The sequence below is a fragment of the Rhinichthys klamathensis genome, unplaced genomic scaffold, assembly GCF_029890125.1.
Source record: "Rhinichthys klamathensis goyatoka isolate OS25496 unplaced genomic scaffold, OSU_Roscu_1.1 h1tg000019l_1, whole genome shotgun sequence".
Taxonomy (NCBI): domain Eukaryota; kingdom Metazoa; phylum Chordata; class Actinopteri; order Cypriniformes; family Leuciscidae; genus Rhinichthys; species Rhinichthys klamathensis.
The window spans coordinates 4,512,386-4,527,417 of record NW_026606570.1 but is presented as its reverse complement, the minus strand read 5'-3'; the positions used below and the strand labels follow the sequence as shown (position 1 = coordinate 4,527,417).

The 15,032-nt window shown below is 42.0% G+C and overlaps 1 protein-coding gene across 2 annotated transcripts in view; it reads left to right on the top strand.

Moving 5' to 3' along the window:
• pappab (pregnancy-associated plasma protein A, pappalysin 1b) overlaps positions 1-13,123 on the top strand; it is a 140,638-nt gene extending 127,515 nt beyond the window's left edge. For both annotated transcript variants that reach the window (XM_056236508.1, XM_056236503.1), the window contains exon 22: positions 11,872-13,123. In XM_056236508.1, the coding sequence (XP_056092483.1) occupies positions 11,872-11,976 (105 nt within the window). In that variant the 3' untranslated portion in view covers positions 11,977-13,123. The remainder of the gene's footprint in view (positions 1-11,871) is intronic.
• Positions 13,124-15,032: the final 1,909 nt, after the last annotated feature.

Here is a 15,032-nt window from a genome sequence, read left to right as displayed (position 1 = left end):
GCACGAGCCGCTCTGCCACGCCCATCTCGGGACTCGATCGTGAAGCCAGTGTTGGAGCGGTCTCATATGAAGCAATCCGAGCGGCGTTACCGCGGCTGCAGATGCCATATGCCCCAGGAGCCTCTGAAACAGTTTCAGTGGTGCCGCTTTTCTGCGTCTGAGCGTACTCACGCAGTTCAACACTGACTGGACGCGGGCCTCGGTGAGACGCGCTGTCATGTTGATCGAGTCCAACTCCATACCGAGAAAAGAGATCCTCTGCCCGGGGGTGAGTTTGCTCTTCTCCCAGTTGACCCGAAGCCCTAGGTGGCTGAGGTGACTGAGCACCAAATCCCTGTGTTCGCACAACTGCTCTCTCGACTGGGCGAGAATAAGCCAGTCGTCGAGATAGTTGAGAATGCGAACACCACGCTCGCACATGGGAGCAATGGCCGCCTCCGCAACTTTCGTGAAGACGCGGGGCGACAGGGCCAGCCCGAAGGGTAAGACTTTGTACTGATATGCCCATCCCTCGAACGCAAAGCGAAGAAACGGTCTGTGTCGAGGGAGAATCGAGACATGAAAGTACGCGTCCTTCAGGTCGATCGCTGCAAACCAATCTTGGGGACGGATGCATTTGAAAATGCGTTTCTGCGTAAGCATCTTGAATGGTAGCCTGTGAAGGGACCGATTCAGGACGCGCAGGTCCAAGATTGGCCGTAACCCACCTCCTTTCTTGGGTACAATGAAGTACGGGCTGTAGAAGCCGGTCTTCATATCGGCTGGAGGGACCGGCTCGATTGCGTCCTTCGCCAGTAGCTCTGAGAACAGGGGCACTGTCCGCCAGAACACGGGTGAACAGGATGCCCCTGAAAACAGGGGGGCGCCGGGCGAACTGAATCGCATAGCCGAGTCTGACAGTACGGATGAGCCAGCGAGACGGACTGGGAAGCGTTAGCCAAGCTCCCAGAGACCGAGCAAGCGGGACCAACGGCACCACAGACGTACCCGGAGTGGGGCAGCGTGACGGAATGCAGGGACCCGACTCGGGCGGCATAGCGGCCCGGAGTGGGGTCTGAACGTGTGGTGCAAGACGTACCTGCTTCCGTCGGAGGGCAGAGTGAGTGTGCGGAGGCGACAGTGCGTCCAGGACACAGCCACTGCTGCCCGCTGGCGATGGAAGAGGGGCTCGGGAGTGACAAGGCATAGCGTCGTCGACTGCCAAGCGCGCCCTCTTGGGGCCCAGAGGTTTCAGAAATTGCTCTTTCTTTGAAAAGGTGGGGCGGAACAAAAAGAAAAGGAAACAAAGGATTCTCCACCCGGCCCTCCACCGGGGGAAGGAGTGGCACGTCCGCCATCTCCTGAAGAGCAACTTGATCCACCTCTGGGCCGCCCGTCTCAGGGATGTTTGCACCGGCGCTTGCCTCCTGGCTTGGCAGCGGCCTGGACGGGCGGGGTCGACTTCCTGCGGCTTGCTCCATGCTGAGACCTGGATGATGGCTGCTGCTGGGGCCTAGCGGGAGCGGAGGACGCCGCAGGAGGCCGACCTCGGCTACGAGTAGACGGAGGAGCTGCGGCCGGCGGGCGGGTGGGAGCAGCAGCGGTCCGCCGGGGCAGGATGTGTCGGATGGCCTCCGTCTGCTTCTGTGCGGCCGAGAACTGCTGGGCAAAGCTCTCGACCGCGTCGCCGAACAACCCAACCTGGGAGAGAGGGGCATCCAGGAACCGGTACTTATCGGTGTCCCTCATGTCCGCCAGGTTGAGCCAAAGGTGGCGCTCCTGGACCACCAAGGTGGACATCGCCTGACCGACTGAACGTGCGGTTTCCTTCGTCGCCCGGAGGGCGAGGTCGGTTCACACACAGAGCTCCCGGAGGAGCTCTGGGTCAGAACCACCCTCGTTCATGTCCATGAGCGCCTGGGCCTGGTGGACCTGCAAGAGCGCCATGGCATGAAAAGCGGAAGCAGCCTGTCCACAGGCCTTGTAAGCCCTCGCCGTTAGACCGGACGAGAACTTACAGGCCTTGGACGGGAGGCGTGGGTCACCCCGCCAGGAGGAGGCGGATGCCGGACACAACTGCATCGCGACAGCCCGCTCCACTGGGGGGATCCCCACATACCCCTTAGCTGCCCCGCCGTCGAGGGTGGCGAGGGGAGAGGAGCCACTAGGACGGCTTCGGGCACTATACGGTGCCTTCCACGTCTTAGAAAGCTCCTCATGCACCTCCGGAAAGAAAGGTACCGGGGCGGCGCACTGAGAACCAGCACGGCCCGCCCCGAGAAACCAAGGGAGATTGCCTCGGCGGGGAAGCCCTCACGGTAATTCTCAGATCACCCTGGTCATGCGCCGAAGTAGGCCTATTCTGCGGGGCAGAATAAGCACTAGATCGGGGCATAGGCGCGGGGACTGCACCTCCCTTGAGGTAAGCAAGTCTCGATCTAAGTGCTGTGATAGTCATATTCCCGCAATGGGAACATGAACTATCCACAAAAGCTGCTTCAGCATGCCGAATGCCCAAACACGAGATGCAGCTATTGTGGCCATCTGCTGGCGCCAGGGAACGACTGCATCCAGAAACGCACAAGCGGAATGACATCTTGAAAAAGACGCAGGGTCCGCTTGTGTTGCTCTTTTAGTAAAAATAAAAAAGGAAATTACTCTCACAGTGCTAAAGCGCCCAGGGGTAGCCACTGTGTGGACACACACACACACACAAACAATAGTGCTGTGAGAACAGCAGTTGAGAGCTGCACTGCTCGCGGCCACCGCTGATCGCGCCGTCACACCAACACTGGAACAGAGAGATCTTCCTTGAAGTCTTCAAAGGCGTTGAATCTTTAGACATCAGTCACAGGAAACTCGCGCTGCGAAATGAAAGACGGTGGGTGCTCGCGCCCGCTTCCTGTTTTATACCCGCGCTGCGGGGCGGGGGCGCGTGACGCGTTCACGCACGCCAACGTTCATTGGCTTGTTCTTAGATACTCGAAGTTGATAGGGCTCCCTGAAGTGATCCCCTAACGTCGTCACGTCGACGTCACGTCGAACGTGAGCGACTGAAGGGGAACGAGGGTTACATACGTAACCGAGACGTTTCAGTCGTAACCTGAGACTTTTTCAACATTGATCATAATAACAAATGTTTCTTAAGCAGAAAATCAGCATATCAGAATGATTTCTGAAGGATCATGTGACACTAAATACTGGAGTAATTGTTACTGAAAATTCAGATTGGCCTATACAGGAATTAATTGCATTTAAAAAAAAATATTAAAACAGTTATTTCAATTTCACAATATTCCCTTTTTTTACTGTATTTTTTTATCAAATAAATGCAGCCTTGGACTGCAAGAGAATTCTTTCAAAAACATTAACATATCTTACCAACCCCCACATTTTTAACAATAGTGTACATTAGAAAAGTTAAGCTTGTCTGAGAAAGTAGCATATGGTTACAGTTGCTAGTAGCATGGTCAGGTAGCATTTTTAAGACGAATATTTCAACCTTCCAATATATTCAAAGCAATAAGCCTTGTTTAGGCTATTCTCTGCTAAAGTTACACTTTTTACATTTTTAGTATACTAATAAAAATATACTTTTTATTTCCTTCTTTGGCATATACCTGTATTTTGGTTTTATTTTGTGTGACAAAGATATGACGATATCAAAATGACGTGAAAGAAGATCTGTAGATCTGGGGCATATCAGGTCATTACAGACAGCACTGTAATGATGTTTTAAATCCTTCCCCCTTTTGGTGGTTCATTGGATTTAGAAAACAACAACATTTGGTATGCTTACTGAGACGCTTCCACTGGAATTCTGTGTAATTGTGTCATTTTCTGGGGTCTTTGGTAGGCTGTTTTCATTGTTTTTTTTGGAAGGACTGTGTGTTTTTCAATCCAGTGTTCCAATATCTCCTAGTATGCATTGCTTGTATTTGTCAGAGCTGTTGTCAGCCAACGTCTTTTCCTCCCTAATGCATCATCAATAGAGGATAACTGCCCTCACAAGCTCCACAGAGCAATTAGGAAAAACTAACCCGGGCCTCTGACGTGCTACAAGCAGACAGAAAAGCAACATTGACACAAAGCATCCTATTAGTTTGTTGGACTTGAGGATGACCAGAATTTGAATCCATGCCTTGTAATGATGAGGTCTTCCATTTTAGAGGTGAGGTCATGACGGGAGAACTAAATTTGCTCCCAGTTGATGTGTTTAGTGGAGACGGTAAACAATTTTCTACAAAAGTTCTCCAGATTTCTGTTGAACGCAGATCTAATGCATGCCCCAATATACGTAAATCCTAAACTTAACTGCAAAATTGCACCCTATACATGAAACTACATTGCCTTACATTGTGTAAAGGGCACAGATGAGCAATATGGAAATGGGATTTGGGGAAAATTGTTGTAGGTCAGTTGTAGGATCTGAACTGGTGGGTCGCAACCCAAGTGCAGACTACATTGCTAAAAAGGCTTTGTTTGTGCAGAGAAGACATTTATAAACCAAACACTCTAACTATAAAGTCAATGTGCAGTTGAATAGGAATATATTTCAGTGTTTGATTTTAAAAGGATAGTTCACCCAAAAATGTTGTCATTACTTACCCACCCTCAGGTTGTTCCTCAGGTATCTTCCAAAGAAGATATTTGGAAGCCAGAAAATTGGCAGCGCCCATTGAGTTCCATAGAAGGAAAAAAAATGCTATGGAAGTCAATGGTTACAGGAAACTGTCTGGTTACCAAATATATTATTTTATGTTGAAAGAATGAAGAAAGAAATTCATAAAGGTTTGGAACAACATGAGGGTGAGTAGAGTAAATGATGACAAAATAAAAAAAATTGGGTGAACTATCCCTTTAAGGCCATTTACTGGTTTCATTTGTGTCTCAAACAATTTCGGTAGCATTGACAGAATTTTCTGGCTTTCCGTGTTTTCACTGTTATGCGGTAGGGTGCACTATTACGCATCTTCTTAAAGACTACTGAATCTCTTGATCAAAACACGTGCAGAGGTTGCAGAAATCATATCAGATATCATGTGTAATCATATGCATATGTACAGGGCCAGCCCGAGGCATAAGCGAACTAAGCGGCTGCTTAGGGCCCCTTGGCCACCAGGGGGCCCCCCAATCGAGTCGAAAAATAGAACATTTTTTTAGATGACTTAAACAAGTGACGTAAATGAATGAATGAATGAATGAATGAATAATTCAAGACAAGAATTCTGATTTCATGATCAATATACCTGCCTACAACTGCTGCTGTGTCTGCCAGCGTTTAAGTCATGTGCATAATCTAGACACCTCGCGCGTGCATAGACAATTCGTGCGCAACTGCGCATAGTCACGGTAATGTTAAGCCATGTCACAAAAAAGGACGTATCCCTCTGGTGCCGAAAATAGAAAGAAGAAAATGACAGAGGAGGAGAAAAAAGAGCAAGATAAAAGTACGTTTGCATGATTATTTACGATATGTTTTGTGCAGCAAATGACCCATTCCTATCTACGGCAAGCCCCGAGGGGAAAAATACATTGCATACACACATATACAACGAGTGTCAGTACATCATTACCGGTATTATAGTAACAGACTTTGTTGGATTCTGTCATGTACAATCCAACAAAGTCTGTTACAATAATAATAAAAAAAAGATTTTGAGGACAGTTACACTGTATTGAGACAGTTGAGAAAAAATAATATTTTTACAGTTTTCAACAATAATTGTCATTGTTGAAACCTTGCTCTTATTATCTTTCTGATTTCTCAGTTTTGTCATTATTTTAGCAAATAATTTATTTGATATGTTTTGAGACAGTTTGTTTTAAGAAGTTTCAAAGAGTTACTAATAGAGTAAAGTAAAAGTTAAAACTTTTTTATTTAAGTAGGCTATCTATTTTTTATTAAGTATTTATTTTGTATTAATACATAACCTCACTGTATTAATTTATAATGTATCATTATTGCGTGATATTTGTGTCAATAATCATCAAGCACAGGTGACTCTGCGTAGTGGGAGGGGGCCCCCAAATCAAATTCTGCTTAGGGCCCCCAAAAGGCTTTGCATATGTAAAATAAAGTGATCATCAACATTAAACAGCATATAAATCGAAACCAAATGTTACTGAATGAAATGTCGACCCAGGACGAGCTATAGGACTGTGCAAACGTTGGGGGTGTTGATGGACTTGATCTACTCGATCTATGTTTTGATCATAGTTCTGAATCCGATCCAGACGTAGTCTTTGACAAAAACGCGATTTTTCTCAGCTTTTTGCTCAAAATGTTGCTTTTTTTATGAAACTTACCCACGTTCAAGTGTTGAGAAAAAACAATGCATGAAGCCAGAATAAGAATAAGAATTTTTTTTTTTTTTTTTTTTAAAGAGGGTCTGTTCTTTCCTTTGATATATTGCATGTTTAGATATTCATACAACAAAATATTCTGGGGGATATGAAATGTTTGAGAAAATGATCAAAAACGTGGGCGGTGACTGGCAACTTTATAATAATATACACTCACCGGCCACTTTATTAGGTACACCTGTCCAACTGCTCGTTAACACTTAATTTCTAAGCAGCCAATCACATGGCGGCAACTCAGTGCATTTAGGCATGTAGACATGGTCAAGACAATCTCCTGCAGTTCAAACCGAGCATCAGTATGGGGAAGAAAGTTGATTTGAGTGACTTTGAACGTGGCATGATTGTTGGTGCCAGAAGGGCTGGTCTGAGTATTTCAGAAACTGCTAATCTACTGGGATTTTCACGCACAACCATCTCTAGGGTTTACAGAGAATGGTCCGGAAAAGAAAAAACATCCAGTGAGCGGCAGTTCTGTGGGCGGAAATGCCTTGTTGATGCCAGAGGTCAGAGGAGAATGGCCAGACTGGTTCGAGCTGATAGAAGGGCAACAGTGACCGAAATAACCACTCGTTACAACCGAGGTATGCAGCAAAGCATTTGTGAAGCCACAACACGCACAACCTTGAGCCGGATGGGCTACAACAGCAGAAGACTCCACCGGGTACCACTCATCTCCACTACAAATAGGAAAAAGAGGCTACAATTTGCAAGAGCTCACCAAAATTGAACAGTTGAAGACTGGAAAAATGTTGCCTGGTCTGATGAGTCTCGATTTCTGTTGAGACATTCAGATGTTAGAGTCAGAATTTGGCGTAAACAGAATGAGAACATGGAACCATCATGCCTTGTTACCACTGTGCAGGCTGGTGGTGGTGGTGTAATGGTGTGGGGGATGTTTTCCTGGCACACTTTAGGCCCCTTAGTGCCAATTGGGCATCGTTTAAATGCCACGGCCTACCTGAGCATTGTTTCTGACCATGTCCATCCCTTTATGGCCACCATGTACCCATCCTCTGATGGCTACTTCCACCATGTCACAAAGCTCTAATCATTTCAAATTGGTTTCTTGAACATGACAATGAGTTCACTGTACTAAAATGGCCTCCACAGTCACCAGATCTCAACCCAATAGAGCATCTTTGGGATGTGGTGGAACGGGAGATTCGCATCATGGATGTGCAGCCGACAAATCTGCGGCAACTGTGTGATGCCATCATGTCAATATGGACCAAACTCCCTGAGGAATGCTTCCAGCACCTTGTTGAATCTATGCCACGAAGAATTGAGGCAGTTCTGAAGGCAAAAGGGGGTCCAACCCGTTACTAGCATGGGGTACCTAATAAAGTGGCCGGTGAGTGTATATTAGTTAATATTCAGTGTAACATTTTAATTTTGAAGCAAAATCAGTTGAGAACCGCTGAACTTCATGGTTGTACAACCTGGCATGTTTGTGTGACCACAAACAAAAAAATTATTTTTGAATGAGTCTCCTTTCATCGTTGTGGGCGATGGCTCAAATCTGCTTTTATTCCTACTGAGGCTACTGGAGGAATCGCAGTACCTCTACTACCGTCCCAATGACATCAATACAGAAAAGGTCAGATGTTGTGAGAACATTCAGCGGTTGCAAGGTTTGCTGAAGTAAAAGTGCACTGACAGCTCAGCTTACTGTCAAAAGCTTCCTGCAGACTTCTCAACCTCACTTCTTTCAAGCTTATGTCAGAGTTTGTCTGACTCTCGTGAAATGCTGATATTTATACTATCCAGATGTCATAGTCTCAGGGGCATGAACTGAACATTAAAAGTAAGTTTGCTTGCATTGGCGTCACCTAACGTCAGTTTAGAAGTCATTTATTTGGAAGCAAACAACATAGTTACTGTAGCTGGACAAATGTGTACTCTGATACCTTTAGTATTAAACATCTGCATCCTGCACTGATTTTAAATGATGTGTGCAGTTTGTTGAGGTGTGCTATTACATTCTTTTTGTGAACTTAATATTATTTTTGTTTAATATTTCTATTTTAGAAATAGTGTGAAAAGAAAAATAGTTTAAAACAATGTTAAAGTAAAATGAAATGCATTTAAGAACATATGAATAAATATTTTTCAGATATTATTTTAATTACTCCTTTTGGCTTTAGTGCAATGAAAATATCTGTAAAAGCTTTTTTTTTTTTTTTTTTTTTTTTATAATAATATTATATAAAAAAAAATGTTGTATTATAATTAGTGCTGGGCAAGTTAACGCGTTATTATCGCGTTAACGCATTTATTAATTAATGCCGACAATTTTTTTATCGCGCGTTAACGCAGAGTTTTTTTTATTATTATTTTGAAAGTCCGTTGCTCACTGGCTCTGAATACACATAGGCCTACAGTCAAACCATGATCACAGGAGGGGTGGGATGTTGGTCAGCCAGCAAATAACCCACTCAAACAAGCAATGGAGAGGCTTTGGCAGGTTATCTCAGGTGAACAGAAAGGGAGACAGCGCTCCGCGAGTGAATGACAGGCGCTCTATGGATAGTAACCATGGCAACGGCTTCTGTGCGCTACGCAGCTGTAGCCTTTTTAACTTAAATAAAAATTATACATAACTTTACCTGATAAGCCTGCGTTTAGTTTAGCGGGGATGCTCTGCCATGTGAATTCCCTCCTGTTGATGTCCTGATAACTATTTAGATTCTGGAAACTCACAAACAGCGAGCCGAGGATCAGTCTCTCTTCCAATGATTTGTGCTGCGCGTCGTGTACAAAAAGTTAGACAATTCCACTTCGGCAACGCGCGGGCGCGTGCGTGAGGCGAGCATGACCGCAACAGTTTCACAGGAACGCACCCGCTTGTCGCTGCACCTGTGCTCGACCACTTCACCTCACTCTAGGCTGATTTATACTTCTGCGTCAGACCTAAGCCGGAGCCTCTACGCTATAGACTACGCGTTGGTTTTCATTTATATATCTGCGTCGTTGTCCGCGTTGACGCGCAATTACACATGCAGAGGGAGAGTGTGAAACCCGGCGAGCGGTTCTAGCAATCACAGCGCTTGCGGTACGCGTAGAATTGACGTTACATTTTTGGAGAGATGCACGTCAGGGTACGCGCGCTACACAGCTGCGGCGTGAGTTCGACGCAGAAGTATAAATTGGGCTTTACCTCTGTTTAATGTAATCTTACGTGGGAAACCATGGCATGCCATGACCAAACCTAAGCTGCTATCAGAGAAGTAACGTTGGTCGACTTATATCTGTAGTGATCATGACCCTTTGACTACATAGACTGTTTCTGCTGCTACCTGATACAAGATACCTGTTCAGAAAAAAAAAACAATAAGACTCGTTTTAACAAGCTAGATAAAAGATAATGCCCTGGCAGTGGCAAATAGCTTTGTTTAAATATTTTATTTGATTACGTTAATGTTTAAGTTGAGATTTACAAGAAATATTTTATTGATACTGTGTAAAGGGAATACTGCTGATATAAAAGCACCTTATTTGTTTAAAGTTTTTGCAAACCACATTTATTGCACTTTTGTAGCAGTACATTTAAATCAAAAGTGCGCAATACACTACTTTAGAATTCATTATTCAATTTTGCGCGTAACAATGCGATTAATCGCGATTAATCGCAAGAAGATCATGCGATTAATCGCGATTAAATTTTTTAATCGTTGCCCAGCACTAATTATAATGTTGTTTTCTTAATAATATCATGCGGAATATTTCTCATACACTATTTATAAATGAAAATATAGAGCTGCCATTATTTTTTATGAAGAACCCCTTGATAGGAATACATAGGAAATCATATTTTAAGGTCCTTGCTGTCTTATTTCAGTATCTTTATTTATATATAGAGAATTAGTTTATATTTTCCATTTCATTTTCATTTTAGTTAGAATTGTAATAATGTAGTTTTGTGTTTTGTGTTTTATTAGTTTTTGGTTTTATTAAAAAAAGTTAAACTAATTGAAAATGATAAATGTCGCCTTAACAACTAGATTAAAAAAAAAGAACATTTTTTATTTTACTTTATGTCTGTTAATGTTTATTTATTTCAAGTAATGAAAATATATTTTTGAATAGTTTTAGTTTTAGTTAACTATAATAACCCTGCTCCTTGGCATCCTCTGATCTACTGTAAGACACGTGATTTCAGCTATAACTCAATTCTGATGAAATGTTCAGTGACTACGTTTTGCGTTTGCACTGTAGTGTTGGTGCACAGTATTTTCAAGAAAGATTTTTGTTTTGCAGTGTTTTGTTTGTTTTCCCTGGAAACAATTCAGGGATGGCTAAGGGCAACGAAAACATTTTGAAGACACATACACACGCACACTTAACAACTGGATAAGTGTTGGTTGGTTATAATGTGGAGTGTGGCAATGGAGGGAATGTTGTCAGCCAGAGTTTGTGGGCACTATGAATGGACTAGATTTACAGTTGGGAAAATCCCCTACAGTGGATGGGGACACCAAAAGGAAAGGCCTGTGTATTTCACAGGGGCAATGAGAGGGCATTCCTTCCCTCAGTGCTCCGAACACAAGAGTTCCCTTGTTCCTCTGTACGCATATATGCTCTAGCATTTTCTCTTTTTTCACTCTGCGCTCGCACTGATCTGACAGTGCACACATATAGCGAACAGGGAATAAAAAGACTGCACTTTCTGTTTAACAGCAAGGTAAAAACAAGCTGAGATGAGATGACTATTGATGTTGGTTCATGTAAAATAGAAGCTCAGGTGTGGATCAGATTCTCAAAAATGAGTTCTATTCCTTAGACATGTTTGGACACATGGGGTGTTCTCACTGACAAACAGGAATTACAAACTATTTGGTTCATTCTGACCAAAAACAATATGCTCCAGCTCCAGTGTTCCGCATCCTCTTTTTCCCAAATGTAGAACATTTAGAACTAAATAAAAGGACTAAACAAAACTAAATTTAGAACTTAAACAAACATAAGTTTGTTTCCATTGTTTTCGTTCTTTGAACTGTTTGTAGTCCTTGATGACATTTCCATCTACTCATTTACAGATTATTTATATAATTCTTGTTGAAAAATATTGTCATCAGAGATTTTAATGATGGTGCACGCTTTCAATTGGAAAATAATGCTTTGGAATTGAGAACATGCTTTGGTTGTAAATACACCGTCTTAATGACTTAATAGGATAGTTCACCAAAAAATGAAAATTCTGTCATCATTTGCACCCTCATGTAGTTCAAAACTAGTTTGACTTGTGGAACACACACACAACATTATAACACTGTCAATGGGGACCAATGTTGTTTAGACCAAACATTCTTCAATACATCTTTTATGTTCCATAGAAGAAATATAGTCATAAATGCTGACAAACATGTTATTTTTTGGTGAACTGTCACTTTAAAGCCACTCTTGGATCAGAATCTCTGAAATGTAATTAATAGAACACCTTCTGTCATCATGACGGTGTTGTATTATGACAAATGTGCTCATCTCAAGCTCTTGAACTCAACTCACTTGATATGTTGTCTGTGCCAGGTGATTCCATTTCCAATGTCATGTGACATTCGAGAAGACTGTGCATGTCGAGACCCCGATGCCCAGGAGAACAACAAAGGAGTCCGCCACCGGTCCATTGGCTGAGCTTTGTACCCCCTGTGGCACCCAGGGGGCCTGCTGGGAAACCATTATTCTCTACATGCTGCTTATAAGAGGGCCTTTCCACTCACACCTCACTCCGACATGCCCTTGTTTCCTCATCAAACAACAACTTAAGAGGGTATGACACTCAAAAACAAACAACCAACCAAACACATCAACAACAGGTTTTGCAAAGGATATGAAGTGGAAGTTTTATGAATGACTTATGGCAATAGCAACCATAGATGTTGTCAAACTAAGGCTCAAACAAGCCTGGACTGACAGTTTTGTTGTTTTATGTTTGCTTTCATTGATCATTATTTGTAAAGCGCAACCATGGCAATGTTGTTTCCATGTAGAGCCAGAGGAAAAAAGGGGGAAAGGAAAAAATGCAGCTGTTAATGTTTGACTGTTGTCAGAATGGGATGATAAATTGAGTCAAATCAAGACCACCAAACTAAAGTGAATCGATGAACGAGAGGACCGCTGATGTTTTCATGATGCCCCCTCATGTCTGACCTCCAAGACTGTTTCGATGACAGTTTAGCCATTCAATGTGTCCTCGTATATCAAATGTTCACTGTGTTCTTATATTTATCAATTCAAATATCAAAGAGAAAATATACAAATGGACCTTAATAACAAATCCAAATTTGTCACACGGATGGCTTGAACTCCTCTGAATGTTTGTTTGAGCTGCTGTTACTCACTAATATATATATATATATATCTGGCTGACGACCTCAGCGCCTGCATGAAACATCGAGGGATGATGGGAATGTTTCACAGTGCATAGGAAGATGTACGAGTGCAGCTGCTGTGGCCCTAAATCACAAAATCCTGTATATCAGTAAGAAATGCACAAATCTGATGGCGAAAAATCATCAGAGGAGGTGTTGAATCAGTGAGTTACATCCCCAGCAGAGAGTGAGAGAGAGATTGTGAAAGAAGTTGTGTTAGCACAGCTGTTGCTGCTAGTTTTGCTGCTGTGGCCGTACAAGCCAATTCTGTCTATGGACAGTTTGTAGTTTAATGTAAGTGCAGTCTGCCATAGATTTGACCTCTGGTCAAAATGCAGTTAGACCAACTTTACATGAAAACACATTCATATACGTGCAAACAGATTTATGATTGTAAATCTACTAACAGATTCCCCTCTGCATATTTTTTTTAATAGACATTAGGGCTGTCAAAGTTAATGCACTAAATGACATAACTGTTTCAGTCTGTTCTTTGAGATTTTCGAAAAACTTTGGATCATTCTGAGCTAATTGAAATGGATTGCGTGTTCCCAGCAGAGCATGTTTTTATCAGTAAATGATGGAAGATGTTCTTAATGGATAATTTATTTATCAATCCCGAAAAGAGCGTTTAACAAATATCATTTGCATTCTTGGTGAAATTTAACTATTAGCAAAGTCCATAAAGTGCTATTCAATTTTCACAGTTTTGCATTTCATGTCTGCGCATTTACTACAGTTTGTTAAATATAATGATTATTAAACATTAGATTGAATATAGAATTTATTTTTGAGGCGAGTAAGGAGCATGGTTGCATAAATTTAGCTCTATCCGGTGTCATTATGTTGATATTGCCATCCATGTTGCCAAACTCAAATAGACAATGCTTTAATGCTATGCATTATAACTTTGACAAAAATAATGAGATTAATCATTTTAATAGATTGACAGCCCTACTAGAACTACAATGGCATCTGAAATGATTGACTAAAAGAGTAATACAATTATGTACAGGCTGGAATGGCACATACCAGACATAATTAACCATTCAAATAAAATGGACAGTCAGTCTGAGTTTGCTTGTTGATGAAGAACTATTCAAAAGTACTGCCAAATTAATTTAAAAAAAAAGTTATTTATTGACACAAAGAATGTAATTTAGGCTTCATTGTTGAATATAAGCATTTAGCATTCACAAGGTGTTTGTGCTAGCTCAATCTGGTGTAGCATTATATGTGTAAAGAAAAGAGCAGTTAAGCTATGTAGAACATTATTCTGTCCATTTTCATCTTGTTTTTTCGATTATGCCATCAGCGCTCCCCTTTTTTGAGGTGCTCATAACTAAACTAAACTATCACAACATCATTAGTGGATAATAGCGGTGTATGTAACGACTGGCTTGTAGTTCAACACAACACCAAATATGCTATTTTGTAGTAAGTGTAATAACAGGCATTGTTAAGTTTTATATTTGTAAAAAACCAGTGTAAAACTGGAGATTATAGTCCATGGTGTGGTAGTTTATGGCAGTCAGCATGACCCCATAAAACACATGATCTTTTAATATCTGCAAAGTTGCCATCTAAGAAACGTCAAAATGGCTTTGAAGCATTTTAGCCACCCTCACAATCTCTCTGAGCTCTTCAAAAATACATCTAAATGGCGTCTTTCTCATTACATTAGCGATGTAGCATGGAAACAACAACAACAGCAACTGTTGTGATAACTTTTAGCAGGCTACTTTATCATCCCAACATGGTTGTCACAGCCCATAATAAGAGGTTATTTCTATGGCATTAATGCCTGAAGATAAATATTATGTTTTGCAGAAGTGAAGAGTTTAGGGTAGGAAGGGCCTTGTGTGTATATTTATATGTGGTGGTTTTGTTCAACTGTATCTCTGTCAATTAATATGTTTGACCACAGTTGCTGCACTTGTCTTTGTACCGTTCTTTTGTAGATGAAATAGAAAAAAAGAAAAAGGTTTACCATAAAAAAGCTGCTATGGTCAGACAGGTTATCATAATTGTTAAATGAAATAGTCGTTTAGTGTATGACATCATTGAATAGTACTTTATACTGTGTATTGTTATTTTCTTCTCTTTTCACCACCTTTGGTTGAGACATTTAGAATAAAAGAGAGATGTGTGTAGTCCAATTAAAAATGCAAGACGTTAAAAACACAGCTACCATCAAAGCATATCCAAAGGAAAAAAAACGAACCTACGAGAGACATGGCAACAATAAACATGTGAGGACAGAGCAGGTCGTCACAGTCACTGATGACTTATTTATTCATGTACACAAGTAGCTCTGTT